Raw genomic sequence first — 27,136 nt, 5'->3', positions numbered from 1 at the left:
GGGCCTTGTTTCGACTTAGGTCTTTCAGCGCTCTGTCAAACTCTTCACACAGTATCATATCTCCCATTTCATCTTCATCTACATCATCTTTCCTTTTCATAATATTGTCCTCAAGAAACTCGCCCTTGTATAGACCCTCTATATACTCCTTTCACCTTTCTGCTTTCCCTTCTTTGCTTAGAACTGGGTTTCCATCTGAGCTCTTGATATTCATGCAAGTGGTTCTCTTTTCTCCAAAGGTATCTTTAATTTTCCTGTAGGCAGTATCTATCGTACCCCTAGTGATATATGCTTCTAGATCCTTACATTTGTCATCTAGCCTCCCTGCTTAGCCATTTTGAACTTCCTGTCGATCTCATTTTTGAGACGTTTGTATTCCTTTTTGCTTGTTTCATTTACTGCAGTTTTGTATTTTCTCCTTTCATCAGTTAAATTCAGTATCTCTTCTGTTACCCAACAATTTATATTAGTCCCCGTCTGTTTACCTACTTGATCCTCTGCTGCCTTCACTACTTCATCCCGCAAAGCTACCCATTCTTCTTCTACTGTATTTCTCTTTCCTGCTCCTGTCAATCTTTCTGTAATGCTGTCTCTGAAACTCCTTACAATATCTGGTTCTTTCAGTTTATCCAGGTCCCATCTCCTTAAATTCCCACCCTTTTGCAGTTTCTTCAGTTTTAATCTACAGTTCATAACCAATAGATTATGGTCAGAATCCACATCTGCCTATGGAAATATCTTACAATTTAAAAACTGGTTCCTAAATTTTGTGTTACCGTTATATAATCTATCTGAAACCTGTCAGTATCTCCAGGCTTCTTCCATGTATACAATCTTCTTTTATGATTCTTGAACCAAGTGTTAGCTATGATTAAGTTATGCTCTGCGCAAAATTCTACCAGGCGGCTTCCTCTTTCATTCCTTACCCCCATTCCATATTCACCTACTACGTTTCCTTCTCTTCTTTTCCTACTACCGAATTCCAGTCACCCATGACTATTAAATTTTCGTCTCTCTTCACTATGTGAATAATTTATTTTATCTCATCATACATTTCATCAATCTCTTCGTCATCTGCAGAGGTAGTTGGCATATAAACTTGTACTACTGTGGTAGGCGTGGGCTTCGTATCTATCTTGGCCACAATAATGCGTTCACTATGCTGTTTTTAGGAGTTTACCCGCATTCCTATTTTTTATTCATTATTAAACCTACTCCAGCATTACCCCTGTCTGATTTTGTATTTATAACCCTGTATTGAACTGACCAGAAGTCTTGTTCCTCCTGCTACTGAACTTCACTAATTCCCACTATATCTAACTTTAACCTATCCATTTCGCATTTTAAATTTTCTAACCCACCTGCCCGATTAAGGGATCTGGCATTCCACGCTCCGACCCGTAGAACGCTAGTTTTCTTTCTCCTGATAACAACGTTCTCCTGAGGAGTCTCCGCCCGGAGATCGGAATGGGGGACCATTTTACCTCCGGAATATTTTACCCAAGAGGACGCCATCATCATTTAACCATACAGTAAAGCTGCATGCCCTCGGGAAAAATTACGGCTGTAGTTTCCCCTTGCTTTCAGCCGTTCGCAGTACGAGCACAGCAAGACCGTTTTGGTTAGCGTTACAATGCCAGATCAGTCAATCATCCACACTGTTGCCCCTGCAACTACTGAAAAGGCTGCTGTCTCTCTTCAGGAACCACACGTTTGTCTGGCCTCTCAACAGATACCCCTCCGTTGTGGTTGTACCTACGGTATGGCTATCTGTATCGCTGAGGCACGCAAGCCTCCCCACTAACGGGAAGGTCCATGGTTCATGGGGGAGAGGTGATATATCTTATTTTTGACATTTCATGGAAACTGCCTCTGCGATTTCTTAAAACAACCAACTTATCCCTTAGCACTGTTTACAGCTGAGTTGTTCATATAAAATGCTGATTTCAATAGCCTAAATTTTTTACGTGGAAGAAGACGGTGGGGGTAAGTTTTAAGATGCACTGAAACTAAAAATTTGCATCGGTCACGCTTGCAAGTTACCGATTCATGTGATTGCTAGCAAGGTCTCCCAGGTGCAACTAAGCTCGCTCGCTCGTTCATTCATTACCCAATGTGGATCAAAAGGAGCTGATGCTAACACAGAAACGTTTCAACAGGTGCAGTTCAGTTACAACTGTGAGAGTACGGCTCTGCACCTCTGCTAAGGTACGGGTATACTGATCCTGCAATGCACCATATGTCTACAAGGTCGCCTGGACTCAAGGTGTGTGATTTTTAGTTGTGGGGCCCGTGAAAGACTTTGTGAAAGACTCTGTCTATGTGCCTTCCCTTTCAACACCTTTGAGTGATTTATGACGCAGCAAGGTATCAGCAGATGAAAGGTTACTACGCCTTTGGGTTGTCTTTCTTTCGTCTTTGGTAATTAAATAATCAGTACAGAAGCATTATATCCATCTCACTTATTCACCCATCAGAGCAATTAAATGAATGCATAACACGGGATGACAGAGTCTGTTCGCTGCTAGGATTAACAGCTGGGGAGACTTGATAATTATGTTTTTTCGTATCGGCGAGTACGCCTCCGAGACACATCCATTGCATTGTGCGACGGGATCCACAGATGACAGTTCTTGGAAAACACACCTGAGCCGTCACAGAAGCAGGGACCGCACCGACCTATGGACCCCGGCGATGTCCATTGCATTTCATGTTTCCTGATCTTTAGGCAGGGAGGTGAGCGACGGACGCGTCGCAGGACACTGTCCGGCGCCTTGTGTCATGCTCCAGGTTCAGGATGTCACGTGCGACACTCTGGGGGCTATTTAATGAGTCGCTCTGAGGAGAAGAGCACTGTCTGCAGCAGGAGAAAGATTCTTGACAGTTTATTTGGGACCAGGGTAGCGTGGGAGCCAAAAGCCAGTCACAGCGTTTCTGATGTGAGACGATCTCGGCACGCACAGGATCATATCGTGGCGCAACTGAACGACCACTGTTGATGTCAGAACTCGTTGTGGTGGTGTTCATAGTTTCTGGTGGCGAGCTTTCCAATTAGAGAATACTTTATGCAGTGTCTAGAAGGGAGTTTTGGCGTGGTGTTATAATTATGCCATTGGCGCGAATTATGTGAGCCACTTGACGACTGAAGACAATTTTTGCTGTCGCTCCTCGTGGACTGATAGTGTTGAGGAAGGAATGATTTTTCGTGGCATTCGACGGAGGCCCACCGGAGAGTACAGCCTTGGTTCTCCGGTGGGCGCAAGCCTTGATACTCCACTCGAATGTTTCAAATGTCTCTAAGCACTAAGTGACTTAACATCTGAGGTAATCAGTCCCCTAGAACTACTTAAGCCTAATTAACCTAAGGACATCATACACATCCATACCCGAGGCAGGATTCGATATTGCGACCGTAGCAGCCACGTGGTTCCAGACTGAAGCTCCTAGAACCGCTCGGCCACAGCGGCCGGCTAATCAACTCGACTTGGGGCAAGGGTGCACTAGTTGCGGTCTTAGCAGTTGTACACTTCCATGTCACTTGTTGAGCAGTTCGTTGGTGAACAAATCTTATATTGGAGAGTTAGCATTTTTGCGATTATTTCGTGCGTGGCGTCGTCTTAAGCTGACCATCCCCCTCCCCTTCAATAACGTTGACAACCGTCAGTATCATCTGTGACTGTGAACTTAGTTTTGTGTTTGTTTTTTATTTATGACCAATGTTTTATTTCTGTGTATTCTCATGTTTTATATTATAATAATAAACTAATTCTGAGGAAAGCAATGTTTCATTTCAGTAACTTGTTCTTCGTTATAATTTATGAATATTAATTTTCTTGTGAGTTGAGGATATCTTAGAAGTGCAGGATTCCTAGCAAATGATAGTATGAAAAATACAGTTCAGGAAAGTTTAGAAATGTATGACAGCAATACATAGAGGGTGTCCCATTTATCTTGACCACCCTATGTAACAGTTTGTCCATATGCAAATTACAGAATGTTTCAAGCAAATGTTCTTTAGACGTCAGGGGGACATCAGTCAGCATGGTTGCCTTGGTTGTACTAGGTTCATTTGAAAAGTCCGTGCAAAAATAAAAACTACTTATGTGTTTTGGGTAAACCTTTTTTGTATTTCGACATAGTCACCTTTTAGACTTATACACTTCGTCCAACGCTGTTCTAATTTGTTGATCCCTTCCGAATAATAGGAATTGTCCAAGTCTGCAAAATAGCTATTAGTTGCTGCAATCACCTCCTCGTTTGAACAAAATCTTTGTCCCGCCAGCCATTTCTTCAAATTGAAGTCCAAATAGTAGTCCGACGGAGCCAAGTCTGGAGAATAGGGGGGCTTTGAAACAACTTGGAATCCCATTTCCATTAATTTGCGACCAAAACTTCTGAGGTGTGTGCTGCTGCATTGTCGTGAAGGAAAACGACCTTTTTGCGGTCCAATTGCCGGCGTTTTTCTTGCAGCTTGGTTTTCAGACATTCCAATAACGATGAATAATATGCATCTGTAATAGTTTTATGTTTTTCCAGATAGTCGATGATAATTATCCCTTGCGAATCCCAATAGACAGTCGCATAACCTTTCCGGCCGAAGAACTGGTCTTCGCCTATTTGGTGCAGATTCTCCCTTGGTAACCCATTGTTTAGATTGTTGTTTGGTCTCAGGAGTCTAGTAATGTATCCATGTTTTCATCCACAGTGACGAAACGACGCTTAAAGTCCTGCGGATTCTTCCTGAACAGCTGCAAACCATTCTTACAACACTTCACACGATTCCGTTTTTGGTCAAGCGTGAGCAATCGCGGAACCCATCTTGCGGATAGCTTTCTCATGTCCAAATGTTTATGCAAAATATTTAATCCCCGTTCATTCGAGATGCCCACAGCACTAGCAATCTCACGCACCTCAACTCTTCTGGCCTCCATCACTATATCATGGATTTTATCAACAATTTCTGGAGTCGTAACCTCCACAGGGCGTCCAGAACGTTTTGCATCACTTGTGCCCATATGACCACTCCGAAAATTTTGACACCACTTATAAACTGTTCTAATCGAAGGTGCAGAGTAGCCGTAATGTTTATCAAGCTTCTCTTTAGTCTCCTGAGGCGTTTTGCCTTTCATAAAGTAATCTTTAATCACCATACGAAATTCTTCTTCGTCCCTTTTTTGACAATCACTCGACTTCCTTGATTCACACGAATGCCAAACGCAAAGAAATAGACCAATATGGCTGAAACTTGGTGTGCGTTCTTTCCAAAGATGTCACTAACTAAACACGACCTCGTTACGCGCCGGTGGTGCCATCTCTCCGACTTTACACGGACTTTTCAAACTCTCGTCTTAGCTTTGTTTTTTTACAAAGATATGAAGACCGGTACGGCTTTTTTAAAGGGAACCCTGTATTTTTTATTCGGTAATTCATTTCCTCTCCTAAAGATCTATTCAAAAATGTATCACAGTGTACCATTCGCTGAAACACAATGTTATTAATTACATAAAAGAACACTGACTTTGAGCCTGGGATCACAAACTCGTCCACTTGCTGGAATTGTCAGAAAACAAATGAAAACCAAGTAAAAAGATACCACAAAATTGAAATTGACTCTTCTGTACCATTGCCCAGGAGTAGAACATTCAAAGGTTCTCAAAGTGGTGACCCTGGAGACCGATACACTGGTGCACTCGTTGAATGAAAGAATTATTTTCTGCTTCCAGTGTTGCCTGCTGAAGAGAATTACAAGGAAGCACGATACGTTCCTGCATGTCCTCTGGAGTTGTTGGAATATCGCGATAGACAACGTCTTTAATGCATCCCCAAAGAAGAAAGTCCAAAGGATTTAAATCACGAGATCTAGCAGGCCAAGTAACTGTTCCTCCTCGACCAATCCATCTTGCAGGATACCTTCGGATCCGAACGCGACGTGCATGCAAGGCATTATGTGCTGGACATCCATCGTTTTGATACCATATAAGCATTCTGGTTCTTAGCAACACTTCATCAGGAAGTGGAGGAAGAATTCGTCTGAGGAAGTTGGCATACGCTGTGCCGTTTAAACTACCATTGATGAAATAAGGGCCAATAATTGTAGTACCAAGCATCCCACACCAGTCGTTAACTCTCCACTGACGCTGATGTTCCGCCTGTCTAAGCCATCGTGGGTTTTCACTGGACAAATAATGCATGTTCCTTGTATTTACCTGTCCTTTGTCTGAGAAGGAACATTCGTCGGTAAATAGAACATTGGAGAAGAAGTTCGGGTTGGCGAGGATTTGTTGCTGTGCCCACTGACAGAACTGTACACGATTCTGGAAATCATTTCCATGCAGTTCTTGATGTAGGTGTACGTGGTAAGGATGGAGCGGGTGACGTGTAAGAATACAATGTACACTGGTTTTAGGAATGCCAATCTCGTATTCAAGCTGTCGTGTGCTCACATGTGGATTCATAGCAACGAAAGCGAGAACAGTAACTTCGGCAGCTTCGTCTGTGCGAGTGCAACGACGATTGCGTTGTCGTGGGTTGAAACTTCCCGTTTCCTGAAGTGTCGGAACAAGACGAGGAAACATCAGTCGGGAAGGTGGGTTCTTGTCAGGATATCACTCTCTGTACAGTTCCGCTGTCTGCGTAGCATTTCGCCTACCTTCAACAACAAGAATAAAAGAAACGTTATGTCGATGCAGTTTGTAGGAAGGACAGCCTTTACTGTATGCCTACTCTGCACAACAGTATTTAAAAGGACTAAACTACTGTACTAAATGTCCCCTTACATAAGAAAGCAGTATTGCAATTACTGTTCTGCTAACGTACATTCCCAATAGAGGAGTAGCATTTCTACCTTCTCATCGTTGGTGTACATTCTACTCACACAACTCTTCAACTGAAGATGGTTGACGGAATGACGGGTGTGCGTTCTACTCTTGTTTACATTTGTCCTCTGTCAACTTCAACACATGGATGTGTTACATTACCCCGAGTACGTGCACTAAGAGCTGGGAGCGTCAACGTCAATGTTGTGTTATGTAATTAATAAGGTTGTGTTTCAGTGAATGGTACACTGTGATACATTTTTGAATAGGTCTGCAAGAGAGGAAATGAATTACCGAATAAAAAATACAGGGTGCCATTTAAAAAAAGTCATACCGCTGTTCATATCTTTATAAAAAGAAAAGCTACAACGAAGGCAATCATGCTGATTGATGTCCCCCTGACGACTAAAGAACATTTTCTTGAAACATTTTGTGATTTGCTTCTAGGCAAACAGTTAATTAGGGCGGTCAAGATAAATGAGACTCCCTTTATACTCATACGTCTGCAGCTCAGGATGCATCCTGGCAACGAAGCGGCCATAGTTCCCTAAATGGCGTAGTGACAGCTACCTCCTTGGACAATAGTAAAGTCATTGATATGGACTGTATTACCAAGTACAGTCATGGCTGTACCAGTGGAACTGAAAATCATAAATGTTTGATTATTTTTACTGTTTATGGCGGAGGGAGGGAATATGAAGGTGTTGTGAAGATATTTCACAGGTCAGTGGAGGAAATCGTGTGATGTATTAATCTTACCTAGGACATGGAGACTCAAAAGGGTACCAAAAAGTTTGTGAATCCAAACCTTCAGATGACACAAAAATTGAAGAAATGGAATGTGTTGGAAATGCCCAGAAAAGGTTAGGTACACGATTGGGAAACTTGAAGAGGAATTTGAAGGAAAAGAAATTAGCTGATGGTAAGTGCATTGGATGGTGTGGTTGGTTTACAGACGAAGAAACAGACAAGTTGCAGTATTATTATGGACAAGCCATAAGACAAAATAAAAATGACCTTGAGAGAATGAAATAAGCAGTATGAACTACTGTCTTTCATAAATCCTCCACAGACGACAACCCATGTCATGCACTCTGCCCACCTGGCAGTGATTCATGGTGTGGCTGCCAGAGGGCTGTTACTCAAGGTGAGACCTACAACTAGAAACATTCTTTGCCATTTGCTATAATGAAAGTTATAAAAACTATATATAGGGATCTTAGTGACACAAGATTCTTAGGGAAATGTTTACATAGTAGTACTCAAAATCCAAATGAATGTTTTAACAGCCGTATATGGGAACATATAGCAAAAACCGTTCTAGTAGGACTAAATACTTTGAAAATAGGTGTGCTAAATGTTTCAATGATTATGAAGTGTCAAGGTTTAATGTTATGGAACTGATGGGAGTGTCTGGTGGAGTAAATATGCATAGAGCTCTAATAGCCATTGACTGAAGGAGACTCTTCGAAGCAGAAAAATCAGCTGGCAGCCACTAAAGAAGCAAGAATAAGGAGAAGAAATGTGAAAAAGAGAAGGGAGGAAGAACAGTACAGGAAACAAGGTGAAATGGACCTAGGATGCATTAGCGCCATGCAAGTTTAATAGAAAGAGCAAATTTTAACTTTTACTTGAATTTCCCGAAAGTTAAATTATTTCATGCTCTAGAACACTTTGGCTAAAAACTATTAAAGATGGAGAGCTGAAATTTTGTATATTGTTTTAAAACGCGCTTAACTAAAAAGTAGGCTACTCTTGTGACCTAACTTTGAAAATATAATGCTTTTTTGAAGAAAAACCCTGAATTCATTTCCAAAATTTTTGATAAGCATACTTCAAATTTTTTTGTGCCACAGTTTATGACAGCACCATCTTTTACTAGTCTGCTTTAAAGATAATAGTGTAAAGAACTTACAGGAAAAAAATAAACCTTCTACTTTGTTTGTATTTTGAGTAACGTGTACCTATGATGTAGGCCTACATAAATAATTAGCATGGTTTATTTAATTTGCAACAAAAAATACAGTTAAAAAAGCTAAAGCTGTGATTCACATAAAAAAGTTCCCAAAAGGTGTATTAAAATGGTTGGTATTATATGGCCTTACAAATCTTATTCTTTGAGTCACACTGTTTAGAAACTGACAATTTTTTGAAGGTTTCCCTTGGTATTCGCGGACCAGTCCTCCTTTAATCCTTTAACGCAGATGAATGTCAGTTCGAGGCAGATGGTTCTCTTTTCCAGGGAAGCCTCAAAGACAGCAGTCAACTTCTATGTATCCATATTACCATAATAGACATACAGCAGAATGATGTTACAAACCATGCGCAACTGTTCTCTGAGGTATTTGTTAGCTGACACCGCATAGTTGTGGTTGGTAGAGATTACACATTGTAAAGACTGTTTGTTAGAGTTTAAAACACGTTGACGGTCTTGCACAGGGTCAAACATGTGATCCCTTCTGTAGTTGTATATTGCCGCCCAAAGCTGATAGTACAATGGTCTTAGGTTGAGGAAATTTATAAAAATCTATAAGGTGATTGCCAATAACTTTGGGTTCACACCTGGGCTTGTGATCCGACATACGAGGATGTAAATTTATTGCTCTACATTTATTGAAGATGCACGTTAAACGATCCATTCCAGCTGTCTTACTGCTGTCCAAAAAAAATGACTTTCCCTGGTTACTGGTGGTTCCATGTAAACTTTTTCTCGTATTCCTCTTTTGTCACATATTCGTTCCCACGTACAAGAAATTTAGTGCACCAAGCAGACATGCAAGTACTCTCAGAGTCTCAATTTCCCCACATTTTAGCGTATTTTCGCTCACTCTATGTGTATATTGCCTCAATTGTCGAAATTTTGCCTATTTTAATACACTTCTGCTCGTGTGATCTTGACGTCACTTCTCGCCATGTATTCTAAAACTGCTTGTAAGAGTAGTAAAGTTGGCAACAACTAGCGCAACAGAGTGAGGTGGCGCAGTGGTTAGCACACTGGACTCGCATTCGGGAGGACGACGGTTCAATCCCGTCTCCGGCCACCCTGATTTAGGTTTTCCGTGATTTCCCTAAATCGTTTCAGGCAAATGCCGGGATGGTTCCTTTGAAAGGTCACGGCCGATTTCTTTCCCGATCCTTCCCTAACCCGAGCTTGCGCTCCGTCTCTAATGACCTCGTTGTCGACGGGACGTTAAACACTACCCACCACCACCACTAGCGCAACTGCGCTGGTTTTATGTATTTGTGTGTGTGTACTCAGTATATTGCTCATAGTTGAGAATTTCCTTCTTTAAGTTAATGTGTTACTTTTCTCGTTGTGATAACTCTCTATCTGTCAGTGCTGTCGGAACATAATGGGATTTCGAGAGAATTACCGGGAGTCTGTGACCTGGTTTGCGATATTCAGTTCTTCCTGCTCTGGCAAACGTAGATTATCGTGCAAGAACGGAAATTACATAAGCAAAAGATGTGAAGGAAATTTAATTGTAATTATGCCCTTTTTTCTCGCCGAATATGTGATAACGACGGTGTGGCGAGAGGGGTTTTCTGCTGAAACGACACCCAGCTGGTGTGAGTGTGGACATCCATAGCTTTCTGGACGCTATACACCTATAAATGATAATCACGGTACTTGTCGGGAATGTTATACTGTTGGAATGTAAGGTTTCGGTGGTTTGCGTTCCGACATATTAACAGACACGTGTGGAATGTGGTCAGAATACTATTTTAGTAAAAAGGGGGAGGGGGATAGATTTGACGTGTGAGATAATGATTTCAACCTATTGATGAGTATATCTGACTGTAAGGGCTGATGACTCACTTCGTAAACAGCTGTACAATACAGCAATGCAAGGGTTCATCTGGATGTGCTACAGCATACAAACAGGGCATGCAATACGGCTGTAACATCATGGATTCACAGAACGATCTCTTATCAGCGGCTCTATCCAGATCCTAACATTTTATTTGTCACACTATCGACTGCAATGTTTATTATAGTACCCCAGCCCATATCGGCGATGTCTTTCCAGCCCTTTCTTGCGAGAGAACGCTAATGATTACTGCATAGCGCTGGACAGCTCTGCTTTACAGCACTTGCTTGAGAGAGCCTTCCAGTTCTGCTGACTGAAAATACCTGCAGTCTGTTCTCGAATCTGATTGGCTGGAAGACATAAATGTTAAATAATTTCTTAGACCTGAGGAGAATCAAAACACCTAGCCTGTGTGTGTGTGTGTGTGTGTGTGTGAGTGTGTGTGTGTGTGGATTTAACGTTCTTTTTTGACGTTTTACACATATAAATGATAGTCAGAAATGTGTATGTGTTGAAGTGGAAAGCTACTGTGGTGGATATTCCGAAATGTACAAAGAAAATTATGTGAGTGAGACTACATGTGGCCATAAGGGAGGTATAGATTTGATGTTGAAAACTGTGATATCAATACATCAATAGCCATAAGGGGTATAGAAAATTATAAGTGGAAAATTACGTCCAGTCCTAAGGAGGATATAGATTTACATGCGAAACAGATATTTCCAGCGATATAATCATTAGAAAGTATTTCGAATACCTCACACATTGTCAAATGTCACCAGATTGGTACTACAATCGTAATATTTAATTGTAATTAGACTGATAAATATGTGGCTAGTTTCCCTGGATGACATGACCTTGTGTGTATGTGTGTGTGTGTGTGTGTGTGTGTGTGTGTGTGCATGGTGTAGATAGCTGGTAGCCGGAACAAATGGACATTTCTGTCTTAATGTGTGACGCATCACTGAGTCTCTCATACCGATCACGCTTGCGTAGTTGACCTATCTGTGTCTCTGTCTGGGCGGGTGAACAGCGAACTAATACTCAGTATATGTTGGGCAGTCTTCGTGATTGCATATGTTGCGAGTATTCTGCAATTTTTACGTGGATATTTGAGTAGATTCAAATGTTGATTTCGGACGTATTGATGATATCCTAATTCCTACTCCTCCCGTCAACCTGGACACCTTCCATAGCTGGGCAGTCCTCTCTGGCAGGCCGTGTCTGACTGCCTACCTGGCACAAAAACTGAGACGCACGTCCATGGCGGCAGCTAGTGCTGCACAGCCTCTGGCTTGCGACATGAGCACAAGGGATATATGTATACTTCAGCGATCTATGGCATGTAGTTATGACAACTACTACTATGGAACGGATTGTTGTTTAAGTGTGTTGTGTTAAGTACTTACTAACACATCGCAGTGAACTCTGTCTTACAGTGTTATACTTGAATGAGATTTTCACTCTGCAGCGGAGTGTGCGCTGATATGACTCTTCCTGGCAGATTAAAAAGGTGTGCTGGACCGAGACACGAACTAAGGACCTTTGCCTTTCGCGGGCAAGTGCTCTACCAACTGAGCTACCCAAGCACGACTCACACCCCGTCCTCACAGCTTTACTTCTGCCAGTACCTCGTCTCCTACCTTCCAAACTTAACAGAAGCTCTCCTGCGAACCTGGAGAACTAGCACTCCTGAAAGAAAGGATATTGCAGAGACATGGCTTAGCCACAACTGGGGGATGTTTCCAGAATGAGATTTTCACTCTGCAGGGGAGTGTGCGCTGATATGAAACATCTTGGCAGATTAAAACGGTGTGTCGGACCGAGACTCGAACTCGGGACCTTTGCCCTTCGTGGGCAAGTGCTTCGCAGGAGGTTAACATGAGAAAAAGACTGAATAATCAACGAAAGGATAACGTTCTACGAGTCGGGGCGTGGAATGTCAGAAGCTTGAACGTGGTAGGGAATCTAGAAAATCTGAAAAGGGAAATGCAAAGGCTCAATCTAGATATAGTAGGGGTCAGTGAAGTGAAGTGGAAGGAAGACAAGGATTTCTGGTCGGATGAGTATCGGGTAATATCAACTGCAGCAGAAAATGGTATAACAGTTGTGGGATACGTTATGAATAGGAAGGTAGGGCAAGGGGTGTGTTACTGTGAACAGTTCAATGACCAGGTTGTTCTAATCAGAATCGACAGCAGACCAACACCGACAACGATAGTTCAGGTATACATGTCGACGTCGCAAGCTGAAGATGAACAGATAGAGAAAGTGTATGAGGATATTGAAAGGGTAATACAGTATGTAAAGGGGGACGAAAATCTAATGGTCATGGGCGACTGGAATGCAGTTGTATGGGAAGGAGTAGAAGAAAAGGTTACAGGAGAATATGGGCTTGGGACAAGGAATGAAAGAGGAGAAAGACTAATTGAGTTCTGTAACAAGTTTCAGCTAGTAATAGCGAATACCCTGTTCAAGAATCACAAGAGGAGGTATACTTGGAAAAGGCCGGGAGATACGGGAACATTTCAATTAGATTACATCATGGTCAGACAGAGATTCCGAAATCAGATACTGGATTGTAAGACGTACCCAGGAGCAGATATAGACTCAGATCACAATATAGTAGTGATGAAGAGTAGGCTGAAGTTCAAGACATTAGTCAGGAAGAATCAATACGCAAAGAAGTGGGATACGGAAGTACTAAGGAATGACGAGATACGTTTGAAGTGCTCTAACGCTATAGATACAGCAATAAGGAATAGCGCAGTAGGCAGTGCAGTTGAAGAGGAATGGACATCCCTGAAAAGGGCCATCACAGAAGATGGGAAGGAAAACATAGGTACGAAGAAGGTAGCTGCGAAGAAACCATGGGTAACAGAAGAAATACTTCAGTTGATTGATGAAAGGATGAAGTACAAACATGTTCCGGGAAAATCAGGAGTACAGAAATACAAGTCGCTGAGGAATGAAATAAATAGGAAGTGCAGGGAAGCTAAGACGTAATGGCTGCAGGAAAAATGTGAAGACATCGAAAAAGATATGCTTGGCGGAAGGACAGACTCAGCATACAGGAAAGTCAAAACAACCTTCGGTGACATTAAAAGCAACGGTGGTAACATTAAGAGTGCAACGGGAATTCCACTGTTAAATGCAGAGGAGAGAGCAGATAGGTGGAAAAAATACATTGAAAGCCCCTATAAGGGTGAAGATTTGTCTGATGTGATAGAAGAAGAAACAGGAATCGATTTAGAAGAGATAGGGGGTCCAGTATTAGAATCGGAATTTAAAAGAGCTTTGGAGGACTTACGGTCAAATAAGGCAGAAGGGATAGATAACATTCCATCAGAATTTCTAAAATAATTGGGGGAAGTGGCAACAAAACGACTATTCACGTTGGTTTGTAGAATATATGAGTCTTGCGATGTACCATCTGACTTTCGGAAAAGCATCATCCACACAATTCCGAAGACGGCAAGAGCTGACAAGTGCGAGAATTATCGCACAATCAGCTTAACAGCTCATGCATTGAAGCTGCTTACAAGAATAAAATACAGAAGAATGGAAAAGAAAATTGAGAATGCGCTAGATGACGATCAGTTTGGCTTTAGGAAAAGTAAAGGGACGAGAGAGGCAATTCTGACGTTACGGCTAATAATGGAAGCAAGGCTAAAGAAAAATCAAGGCACTTTCATAGGATTTGTCGACCTGGACAGAGCGTTCGACAATATAAAATGGTGCAAGCTGTTCGAGATTCTGAAAAAAGTAGGGGTAAGCTATAGGAAGAGACGGGTCATATACAATATGTACAACAACCAAGAGGGAATAATAAGAGTGGACGATCAAGAACGAAGTGCTCGTATTAAGAAGGGTGTAAGACAAGGCTGTAGCCTTTCGCCCCTACTCTTCAATGTGTTCATCGAGGAAGCAATGATGGAAATAAAAGAAAGGTTCGGGAGTGGAATTAAAATACAAGGTGAAAGGATATCAATGATACGATTCGCTGATGATATTGCTATCCTGAATGAACGTGAAGAAGAATTAAATGATCTGCTGAACGAAATGAACAGTCTAATGAGTACACAGTATGATTTGAGAGTAAATCGGAGAAAGACGAAGGTAATGAGAAGTAGTAGAAATGAGAACAGCGAGAAACTTAACATCAGGATTGATGGTCACGAAGTCAATGAAGTTAAGGAATTCTGCTACCTAGGCAGTAAAATAACCAATGACGGACGGAGCAAGGAGGACATCAAAAGCAGACTCGCTATGGCAAAAAAGGTATTTCTGGCCAAGAGAAGTCTACTAGTATCAAATACCGGCCTTAATTTGAGGAAGAAATTTCTGAGGATGTACGTCTGGAGTACAGCATTGTATGGTAGTGAAATATGGACTGTGGGAAAACCGGAACAGAAGAGAATCGAAGCATTTGAGATGTGGTGCTATAGACGAATGTTGAAAATTAGGTGGACTGATAAGGTAAGGAATGAGGAGGTTCTACGAAGAATCGGAGAGGAAAGGAATAGATGGAAAACACTGATAAGGAGGACAGGATGATAGGACATCTGCTAAGACATGAGGGAATGACTTCCATGGTACTAGAGGGAGCTGTAGAGGGCAAAAACTGTAGAGGAAGACAGAGATTGGAATACGTCAAGCAAATAATTGAGGACGTAGGTTGTAAGTGATACTCTGAGATGAAGCGGTTAGCACAGGAAAGGAATTCGTGGCGGGCCGCATCAAACCAGTAAGTAGACTGATGACAAAAAAAAAAACAACCTGTTACTATACTATAAGGACAATAAGTAAAGTTTCGTTAACTGCTGCCATTTCTGGCGTGGCAAGTCTAGTGACCAGTTTAGTTTTTGTTGCCTTCAGTTTCGTTGAAATGCGAGGGTAAATGCAAATTTATGACCTCATAAATCAACAGCATAAATCTGCTTGATAGAAACATACTTATGACACTCTCCTCCAGAAAATAAGTAAAAACGTTAGACCCGATTTAGGAAGAGTTGTCTTTAATCACAGTAAAGCTCATGGCCTCAAAGCAAAACATCCAAACAGTAAATTCTGTGAACAAATTTTTGTTTGATAGAAAACGGCGCTATCGAAAAGACCTCGAATACAAGGTATGACGTAAATATTCAAATGGCCTTCCATAGGAATTTAAATAGCTCCAAACTATTTTAAACTGGAAGCACCTAATTACATAGTCATTGAAATTTTAATATAGCGTTTAGTTCTAGGACAGATTTACTGTCCTCACTGACATGTTTGTAAACGTAAATATGAAGAGATTCGACGCCAGTGACCATATATGAGGCTGTTATAGAAAACATGACAATGTCAACAGTGAATAATTGCAACCAATCTTATTTAAATCTTTGAGATCTGTGGCAGTTGAAAGTAAGATAGAAATAAATGTACTAAATAGTCCAATAAGACTTCTAAGTCCCATCTGTGATCAACAAGGAAAACTGGGATACGTACAGATAATTTTTCAGCCGCACAGCAACATTTTTATGCTTGTTGTCGATATGTGCTATACTGCAGCGGATGTCGAAAATTGCAAGTGAATGGTCAGAAAAATACGTCTTAAGTTTTCATTTGTTTTTACTTTACTTATACATATTCAAACTTCTTTTTCTACTCCCAAATAGTGGTTTATTCGTTTGTGTTTATTTGGTATCGCCTCAAAATTTCACCAAAGAAAGATGCTTGAAACGTTTCTTTCTATAATGTAGCCTATAATTATTTCTACAAACTTCAGGCAGTTTCTGTAGTTTCAATACACGCACATAAAATGAAAAGAAATACATAAAATTATATGTCACCCTAACCTGAATGAGATTGTCAACAAACATGTAGTAACACACAAATAGTTATATAGAACACTGTAAGAGCAACTGGATGAGTTCAAAATGTTAAAATGTGTGTGAAATCTTATGGAACTTAACTGCTAAGGTCATCAGTCCCTAAGCTTACACACTACTTAACCTAAACTATCCTAAGGACAAACACACACACACCCATGCCCGAGGGAGGACTCCGCCGGATCCAGCCGCACAGTCCATGACTGCAGCGCCCTAGATCACTCGGCTAGTTCCGCGCGGCAAACTGGATGAGTCTACGTACCTTCGGTGCATCGTATTAGTGACACTGATGTAGTATTCAATCAGCAAACATGGTTTAATACTGACATGTGTGATTTACTTATGTTTCATTTTTGTCATGAAATCGATCCCACATCACTTAATTCTCATGTCCATTTCACACATGGATATATTTAACTTTAGATGCGAACAGAAACCTGGTGGCTTCCAGAAACCATCTTTGTTTACAAAATATGACAGTTTACATGTGATGTGTTATGATGGACAAAGGAGCCTGTGACAGCTGGGGACAGTGCCACAAGCGACACGAAAATCTAACACAACGCACACATATTTTCTACTGATGATGGAGGTTTGAAACTTCGAAAGGTGTTGTGGATATAAATAAACAGTGACTGGTAACAGTAAACTCGCTGCATCATTCGATATTTATAGATTTTTTGTCTTTTTCCAGGGTAGTGGTCCACGGTTTTATTTGGCGTTGATACGGTATTTTTAATATAAAATCAGATGAAAACTTGGCATAATGTAGTTTATTATCATTCAGCACCAAATAAAAATATATTGCTCAATTTCAAATGTCCTGGACAATGTGGCCGCCATGCAATTTACAGGATCGAACATCGAACATGTGTAGTGCAACATGAAGCTGTTGCTTCCACTGCATCTCTCTCTCTCTCGCTCTAGTATTTTTTTTTTTTTTCATCAGTCAGAAGACTGATCCGATGCGCCCCACCTCGAATTCCTCCGTGGCGCCAGCCTCTTAATCTCAGTGTACCACTTGCACAATATGTCGTCAATTACTTGTTGCGTAGGCTGTCCCCTGATGCCTTCAAACACGTTCTGTCATTCCGTCCCTTCCTATAGTCAGTGTTGTTTTCTACATTTTTTTTCCTTCGCTGATTCTGCTGATAAACTCCTCATTCCCTATCATATTGGTGCACGTGATTATCAAAGTTCTTCTATAGCAATATATCTGAAACGTTTCAATTCTCTTTTCCAGCTATCTCGTGGTCCTTGATTCATTGCTATACACTAATGTCCTCCAAACGTACATTATCAGAATTTTTTTCCTCAGATTAAGGGCAATGTTTGAGGGAGCTCCTCTTGGTCAGGGATGCTCTCTTTGCCTATACTAAACTGTTTTCCATGTTTCCTTGCTTTCTCTGTCACTGGTTATTTTGCTCCCAATCTAGTACAATTCCTTACCTTCGTCTGCAATGAGGTCAATAATTTTCATTTTGAGATTATCGTTAATCACTAATCTCATTTCTGCTGAAGACATTCGTGTTTCTTTGGTTTACTCCGAATCCATATTATGTTCTTGTAACACGTTTCATTCCAACGACAGGTCCTGTAATTGTTCTTCATCTTCACTCAGGATAGAAAAGTCATCAGCGAACCTTATCATTGATATTAATATCGTTTCACTATGAATATTAATCCTACTTTCCCTTATATCAATCACTGCTTCTTAGTTATATAGATTCACCAGCAATGACGAAAGACTGCATCCCAATCTCATACACTTTTTTCAACAGAGCACATTGTTTTTGGTCTTCAAGCCTTTCAAAGTTTTGTGTGGAGTGGGATTTGGGCTGGTGTTGAGCGAGCGTGGTCCCATTTTGCAAAAACATTTAAGAAGGGCATCAGTAATAAGACACCAAATAATGACCTGACCAGAATGTTATTGAGTAATAAGAAATCAGTGTCATATTGCTCAAAGCTACATCTTGTATAATTGTGCATCGGATAATAACAGTACTATAAAAAACACTTTCACCCTCCTAGTACCACTTGGGTCAGTACGATCCCATAATCTTAGCGGAAATGCATATCTCCCTCGTTTTCAAAACTATCATTTTGAAAATTATGACTGTCTCTGAACCAGTTATATAAAATTAGAGCGCATTAAAACTGATTCATGTGATATCATAGGTAAATTCGAAAGAAACTATCTCCCTAGTTTTCAGATATAAGTGTCATTTGTATCTAATGATGGTTCAGTTTTCATCTGCAACACATTAAAATTATTCGAGGCTTTTTGCACTAAATAACTAAACTGAAATTTATTTTTGTTTCATGTAAATAGTATGATGACTGTTGCACTGAACAGCTTGTCCACTGGCAATCAGTGAAACAAACCCGGTAAGTAGGAGGGTAAAAAAAGCTATAAATACAAATCACTTTTGATTCATCCCCCTGAGACACATAAGGGGGGCACCTAGCAAGGCCCCAAACAGAGAACAGAATCTTCACACTCTCTGCCCTTAGAACGTTGCAATCACAGATCAATTCAGTATAATGTAGTAAATGAATAAAATAATAATAGAATCTGCCTCAACTACTAAGGTCCTCCACCAACTACGTAATATTGCTCTGACAATGAGAGCCGTCCGGTGTGGCCGAGCGGTTATAGGAGCTACAGTCTGGAACCACGCGACCGCTACGGTCGCAGGTTCGAATCCTGCCTCGGCATGGATGTGTGTGATGTCCGTAGGTAAGTTAGGTTTAAGTAGTTCTAAGTTCTAGGGGACAGATGACCTCAGAAGTTAAGTCCCATAGTGCTTAGAGCCATTTTTTGGCAATAAGATAACGCACTATCTACAAAACACCAACAATATCATAAAATTTAGTAACTTATAGCTATGTAGAACAATGGATACATCTTCAGCATGATTAATAAAAATATACGAGACAGTGACACATATCTGCACGGTGTAATGATATACAATACATAACTCACTGTTATGCCCTCGTATCACGCCGTGCCGTACTGCAACTGTAACGAACATGACGTATACGAAGTACAAATATTATCCACTTCACTGTACGTAGCACTTCCATACACTACTCTGAATCTGACCGCTTGTCAACTCACGGAAGATCACCGCAGGAAAATAAAACATATGCCTCGTTCTCCAATTTACAATAGCAACAAAACCACTCTTCTTCTTTTCTTGCTGGGTTTGCAGTATTCTCTGGTCTACAGGAGAAAACACCGATCACCCACTAGGTAGGAATGTTCACAACAGGTCGGCCATGCACTATTTCGACCGATGGCTCCACAGAGTGCCCGATGCAGTGGTGCAACAGCTGTCTTGGTTGCTGGCCACCAGCCAAACGTTGTACCCTTCGTTCTGTGCCTTCAGCTTGGTCTGAGAGGTGCTGGCCTTAATGTCCGCGAACAGAGCAAACACTATAGTGGAACGTGCCACGTAAAATTTATTAAAACTTGTGCAGCTGGAAAGTTCAAAAGTGCAGCTTCATACAGAGAAAAGCATATTACCAGGTTTCCCTTACAGTTCATCTGTATTTTTCTGAGGATCGCGAACATCTTGCACAACTCTACATTGACGGACGCTGTTTCTAGAACGATAAGCCCTGTGAGCGTGTCTTGATTTTTCTTAAGTCTTGCATCTATTATCGATCGTAGTGTTAGAATTGCTCCTTGGTACGTTTACCTTTCCTATAGACAAATTGTTCGTCATCCAAAAGAGCCTCATTAATTTCTTCTGTCTTTCATAAATTATTCTTGTCATCAGCTTGGATGCATTAACTATTAAACTGCTTGTGCGGTAGTTCTTCCACTAATCTGCTCTAGATATCTTCGAAATAATGTGCATGATATTTTTCCGAAACTCTGATGGAATGTCTACAAACACATAGGCTCTGCAAATCAACTTGAATAGTCGCTAAGTTTCCACTGCCCCAGTGCATTCCTAAGGAATGGTATTTATCCCTTCTCCCGTATTTGATCACCAGTTTTCCAAAGTTCTACTAAAATTTCTCACTAAATCTCCTATGTTTTCTATATCGTCTCCCGTTTCTTCTTCAGTCACGTCATGAGACATGTCTTCCAACACGTAGATCTTTTCAACGTGTCTTTTCCACCTATACGTTCTCTGCTTTGCAGTTAACTGTGGAATTCCCATGTCACTCCTCATGTTGATCCCCATGCTTTTAATATCACTGTAGACTGTTTCCGCATTTCTATGTGCTAAATCAATCCTACCAATGACTGTGCCTTTTTCGATGTACTCATATTTTTCCTGCAGCCTATACGCCTTGGTTTCCATCGACTTTCTATGTATTTTATTCCTAATTTGATTTGCTGTATTACCTTTTCCTGAAAATTTACCTTTTTGTTTCGTCGAATCAGTTTAGGTATTTCATCTGTTACCCAATAGTTATTCGCAGTTAACTTCTTTCTACGTACGTTCGTCAGTCAACCTTAGTGATAGGTCGGTCAAAGATGTCGATTGCTCTTTAAATGAACTGCTTAGTGTGGTATTAATTATCGCAATATATACAACTTCAGGGAACATCAAATACTTCTTATGATTTCTCTGTACTTCAGTATCGCACTTTTTCTCACACTGATTCTTCGAGTTGTGTCTCTTAAACTTCAGCCTGCTCTTCATCATTACAAAATTGTGATCAGAGTCTGTACTCAAACCATCTTTCTCACCACGTCATTATCCAGGCTGTTCCCAAATTATCTCCTCCCCTTGTGAATTTTAAATAGCGTCTTCGCTTTTACTAGGTGAATTCTTTATTCTTTTCCCAGCTCTAGTACCGCGTTCCACTCCTCCATGCTTAATGATTTACCGTCTCCCTTAACGTACTGAATTATTCGTTAAATATCATCATATACTTCCATCTCTTCATTTTCTGCTTCTCATGATAGCCTGAACTATTATTGTGGGCAGGATTTGCTGTTGATTGTGATGAGAAATATCCTATTACTGAACTGGTCGCACTAACTATCTGTTTGTCCAACTTTCCTACTCGTAATGAATCATACACGTGTTATACCACTTTCAGCTGTTATTGATATTACCTTACACCTGTCCGGCCAAACATCCTTATGTTGTTTCCATTGCACTTTACTGACCTCCACTATTTCTAGATAACCGTCCGCCGCTCGTGGTCTTGCGGTAGCGTTCTCATTTCCCGTGCACGGGGTCCCGGGTTCGATTCCCGGCGGGTCAGGGATTTTCTCTGCCTCTAGATGACTGGGTATTGTGTGTCTTTCATTTCATCCTCATTCACTCGTAAGTCGCCGTAGTGGCGTTAAAGAACTTGTGGAGCGGCGGCCGAACCACCCCGCGAGGGGTCACCCAGCCACCAGTGCCATCCCGCTTATTATTATTGTCTAGATAGTCTTTGCATTTCTCCTTTAAGATTTTCTAGCATCCCTAACACTTTCTAACTTACGATATTCCACTCTCTCACTCGTGAAATGCTAAAGTTTCAATGTTTACTCAGTCTTTTTGTCATGGTTACCTTCGATTTTTCAGCCCGCTCCTATTGAGTCTATGGAGAACTAATCTAGAATCTTCTACCACTGCAGAAATTATCACGACACTTTTTAATTGCAGGTCACATGTCCTGTGGGATACACCTCATGTGACTTTAACGCATTGGTTTCTGTTACTGCGTAAAGTCAAGCGTAGGCACGCCAGTCAGGAACGACAGGGAATAGAAGGCTGTGAGAAGAAGTCAGCCAATCGCACGCTGACCCGACCTCCGTCCAGGACGACAACGGGGCAGCAGCGGCCCCCACGTGAAGAGGACATGAGCGCTGCGATGACTGGTGACGGCCTACTTCAATAGCAGCTTCAAGATTAGCTACTTCGACAGCAGCGTCAACGCTAGTCACTTCACTTGTACTCTCTATAGCACAGACTTGGGATGTCTATACTGAAGACGATTGATTATTTTGGATGTCGCCCACTGCTTGTGACTCATCTGTGTAATTGCCAAAGTATTGAAATTTTCTTTTTGTAATAAAGCTCTTTAATACGGCTTGTTTGATTGTTTGTCTAGCGGACCGAGTATGCAGGCTTCTCAGAGACTATAGGATTCGGCAACGAGGTAAACGATTACCAACGTGGCAACCTGTCCACATTTCGCACCCAGAGCCGACAGCTGCCACAGTTTTGTTTTGTCACGCGCTTTTGTGTTTTGCTGGCGTCTTAATTCTACCATGTTTTTTCGTTGCAGGAGTATGTTTACGTAACAGTGTCTCTTATACTGTTTTTCTATTCAGTGTTTCAGGTGGGCGTTGCAGAAGTTTTCTTTGTTTGTGTGCTTATTTTTATTGCTTTCACTGTCTATTTATAGCATTTGCCTACTCCAAAATGACCATCGCACCTCTGCCACCCCGTTGCTCAAGCTCGTCAGCTGCAAGCAAAAGACACAAAGCATATAACACAGATATTTCGATCCCAGACGCAGCAGATTACCACCCTTCTCAATAGGGTATAGCAGTTCGTCGCGAACCAAACACCGAACTCCGCGCAACCTGCAACAATTATAGCACTGAGTGCCACAGTGCCTTTTCGCCACTTTAAAGAAAAAAAAAAGAGGAATTGTTCGAGTGCTTGCAACAGTGCGAACCCCACATCATTGCTCATAAAGTGCCAAGTACTGCAAAACTACATTACCTTTTACCAACGGAACAAATTGCTGTCTTTCGCCTGATTGTGAAATTGTTCCATAACGCCACCCTGAATAAACTTTCCTATGATCAGGTTATAGGTTTCCTAACTATTATGACCAACAAGTTAATGTGGTGGCAGCTAGGTAACAATTCATTCATTGCAAGGAAAGGTCAAAACAAACTTATCGTGAGTGGGTAACACATTTGCAGGAATGTGCTTGTAGCGCTTTATATTTTAACATTTGACGATGCCACTATGGCTGCAGTAGATTAGGACTTTGTTTTTATGAAACAGATCTGATGATGGTCATTAAAGTCCGAAACCGGTAATCTGTTAACAAAAAGTTTGTGACCATAGACGTAAATTAAAGGAAAAAGCGGAGTGAATGACTGTTAAGTGAACGATGTCTCACTAGCGCCCCAGCGCTCTGCACGACTCCACCGCGCCACCTCCGCCCGTCCATCTTATACTCCCGCGGAAGGCTCCATGTGTACATGTAGCCGACTCCTGCATCTCTAATGATTCGTTGTCTGGCTTGAGTGTATGAATGAGTATTCGTACTTCTGCTGTCTATGTAAAACGTTTCAGGCAGTGTCAGGGAAGTTTGTTTATCAGTATATGATGTCATCGACTAAGTGAACGTGAGCAAAATGTTAACGATATTTTATCGGCGTTGAAATGAGAATAATGCAGTTGAATGGAGTTAAAATACATTGTGGTGGCAGTTGGTTACTGTAGACTGTAGTACCTGTATCAGGTGCAATGAAGAATACATTGAGACAGAGTGAGTGAAGTATTTTGTAGATTGCTACCTGTACAGGGAAAGATCAGTAATGCCAGTAAAGATAGTTTCAGTGAAGACAGTACAGAGATCAAACTGTTCTTCCTTTTTATTTGAGTCTTTTTTGCCGGCCGTTATGACCGAGCGGTTCTAAGCGCTTCAGTCTGGAATCGGGCGACCGCTACGGTCGCAGGTTCGAATCCTGCCTCGGGCAGGGATGTGTGTAATGTCCTTAGTTTAGTTAGGTTTAAGTAGTTCTAAGTTCTAGGGGACTGATGACCTCAGATGTTAAGTCCCATAGTGCTCAGAGCCATCTGAACCATTTGTAGTCTTTTTTTCGGAAATACATGCGCTGAATTGCGAATTCTTAGTTGTACTATCCATCGGTGACATATGGAAATTTGTGCCGGACCAGGACTTTAGCTGGGACCTCTTGCTTAGTGCGAGCGGTACCTTACCACTTACGCTGCCCCAGCACACTCCGCGGAGCGACCCAAACTCTTCTGGGATAAGCGGAAAACCCAGGTTCGAGTCTCGGTCCTCCAAAAGTGTTCGTATAAAGCTGATGTTGGAAGGATCGTAATGCAGCGCATATATTTCGAAAAAAATATTTCGATGGCTGTAAGATAATCAAGTAAATAAAAAAATGTACGAAAGGAGATTAAAGGCGGAAGAAATTAAAGAGCCTGCGATTTTTACAGAGCTGAAACAACGGTGTTTCACATACGTGTCTTTGTTATATTTCTGAAGATGGTGGAAACGGGAATGTTTGCAGCAAGCATTTCCCTCGGTTGCCGACAGTTTTAAAAGTCAAAGGTGGTCTCTTGTAGTTTATAAGTATGCAGAACAACAGCAAAAAGCGCGAAGAGAAGAGACAAATCACACTCAGTCACAAATGTCAACAAGAAGATATAAAGGAAAGCCATACAGCATACCAACAGTCTATTTAGTGTGGGGCATTTTCATTTTCCAGAAAGGAGAACGCGAAGAATAGAGCGTCGATAGCAGATAAATTTCGCTTTCCAACGTGAAGCCGACTATTGTAGGAGGAGGCTGCTGGCTGGTCTGAAATGTCGGCTGCTGCAGTGCGGGGGCGTGGCAGGTGGCGGCGCTTCAGGCGCAATTAGGAGCGCGCTGGGGCTGCCGCCGCAGCCACGGCAGCTCGGCGGCGCGGCGGAGCGGGGGTCTGTGCCCGCTGCCTTGCCGCGCCGCTTTAATTAAAATTTAGCCGCCGGGGACAGCCGGAGCCGGCCTCGAGCGCTGCCTGTAATGAGCGACCATTCCGCGCCCTGCACTGACAGATGCCGCGATGCCTGCCTGCTCGTGCTGCCTCCTCGCCTCTTCACTGCGGGGGTGAGGGGGCAGAGCCGAATCACGGTTTCGGATTCCCCGCAGGATAAGCAAAGATGATATGCATCAAAGTCACTCGCGGTTGTGGAATATATTTTACAGTCATTCATTTTTCTAATTTACATAAGGCTACTTCAGGAATGGAAACGAAATCTTTCGCAACTGCGCTGCTGTTGCTCCTCACGAAGACGATGGAGAAATCGTCGGAAACTTTCAGTTTTACCCTTAACTGACGTGGCAACAAGTCCGAGAATCTTTTATACATAATTCAGGAATGTTTTAACAAACCACAAAGCAGGTGGTTTAGAGGATGGTTTAGAAGACACAATGAGTTGAGCGTCCAGGGAAACGGGCACTCACCTGAAAACCTCATTTAAATGAACATACCAACACCATAACATCCATCTGAAAACAGCAAAAAGCCAACTATCCGCAACAGCTTGCCTCCAACCCCGAATACTTTCAAAGTTCCTAGTTTCCTAACTAAAACAGACAGAAATTTTATTTAACTGATTAGTACTCAGTTGGATTAAATACGTCAGCCAATTAATAGCAAAAACTTATGTTCAGTTTTTAAAAAAATTACAGCTCGTTGCTGTAACTCCACGAGGGCCTTGCGAAAGATTCCGCCTGATGCTTTGCAATCCACATAACGTAATTGTCATGCGGTTCGTTCTACATGACAATTCTCGGGCCTACTCTGCAGGGGCAACGAAGATGCTACTGCAGCGTTTTCAATGGGAAGTCTTTGATCGACCACAATACAGCCCGTAATTGGCTAACCCTGATGTTCATCTCTGCTCAGATGAACCGCTGGCTACGAAGACTATATTTTGAAACAGACAACGAGCAGCAGTCCAGAGTAGAAAATTGTCGAAAAGCACTGGCGGCTATGTTCTATAACGAGGGAACTGAAAAGTTGGTACAACGCCACGATACATGTCTAAATCTGAGCGGCGACTGTGTAGAGAAGTAGCTGGAAGGTGTAGCTAACTGTTGCAAATAAAACTGTTTTGATTTTCACTGTGGTTTCTATTTCGCGACCTGTCGCTCCTTACTTTCCGAATAGCCCTCGTATATAGAGTGTCCTAATCTGGACTCCTCCCTTAAAGCTGACTCCTCTGCTCCCTCCATTCTCCTGGACTTTAGTGGGACCAAGTCTAAACAATAGCGAGTATTTCTACTGCTCTGTAACGAAGCGCACAAGTCGCTCGCTTCAGTTGTTATTGACCAGTTCACCATTACGCGTTTTGACAGTGGAAAAAGTTTTTACACTGTGCTACATTTTTCCTTATTTATTCTAGATATTAGCAGGTAAGCTATTGTGTTCTTCTACAACAATAAGATTATTCTCGTTCCAGAAAATATGTTGTAGTACCGAAAACTAGACCCCTTCTGTTGACTGAACCAGACTCCATACTTTTTTCACAATTAAAGCGTATCTGTATTGGTACTAACTATTTTTCTCTTGTAATAATTCCCGTGTATATTTCAAGAGGATAATGCGGAGGATGTAGAAAGTGGAGTCCCTCTAAGATGACTACGCTACTGATGTATTTCCGAAAAAGAATGTGTATTAAAAGAAAGCCAGTAAACACTTGTTCCAAAAATAGAACTTTCGGGTTCATTGCAGCAACCTGTGGAAGCAGAAAAAGCAAAAAGAAGTAGACTTAGAATTTTGGAAAAAGATCTCGAAGAGGAACTTGTTTACTGTTGTCTTGCCATGAAATTTTCTTTCTTTAAGCTTACTCGAAAGTACTTACGAAAAATGGCCGTACAGTTAGCAGAGAGAAATAACGTTGAAAACCCATTCAAG

The 27,136-nt window shown here is 41.6% G+C and overlaps 1 protein-coding gene across 1 annotated transcript in view; it reads left to right on the top strand.

Moving 5' to 3' along the window:
• The window catches only part of LOC124788849 (transcriptional regulatory protein AlgP-like), a 75,752-nt gene that overhangs the window by 13,043 nt on the left and 35,573 nt on the right, over nucleotides 1-27,136 (top strand). Inside the window, exons 2-3 of the mRNA XM_047256133.1 lie at nucleotides 25,017-25,154; nucleotides 25,272-25,323. Of these exons, the coding sequence (XP_047112089.1) occupies nucleotides 25,017-25,154; nucleotides 25,272-25,323 (190 nt within the window). The remainder of the gene's footprint in view (nucleotides 1-25,016; nucleotides 25,155-25,271; nucleotides 25,324-27,136) is intronic.

Source organism: Schistocerca piceifrons, chromosome 3 (genome assembly GCF_021461385.2).
Source record: "Schistocerca piceifrons isolate TAMUIC-IGC-003096 chromosome 3, iqSchPice1.1, whole genome shotgun sequence".
Classification (NCBI taxonomy): Eukaryota; Metazoa; Arthropoda; class Insecta; order Orthoptera; family Acrididae; genus Schistocerca; species Schistocerca piceifrons.
This window is presented reverse-complemented; position numbering and strand designations above follow the sequence as displayed.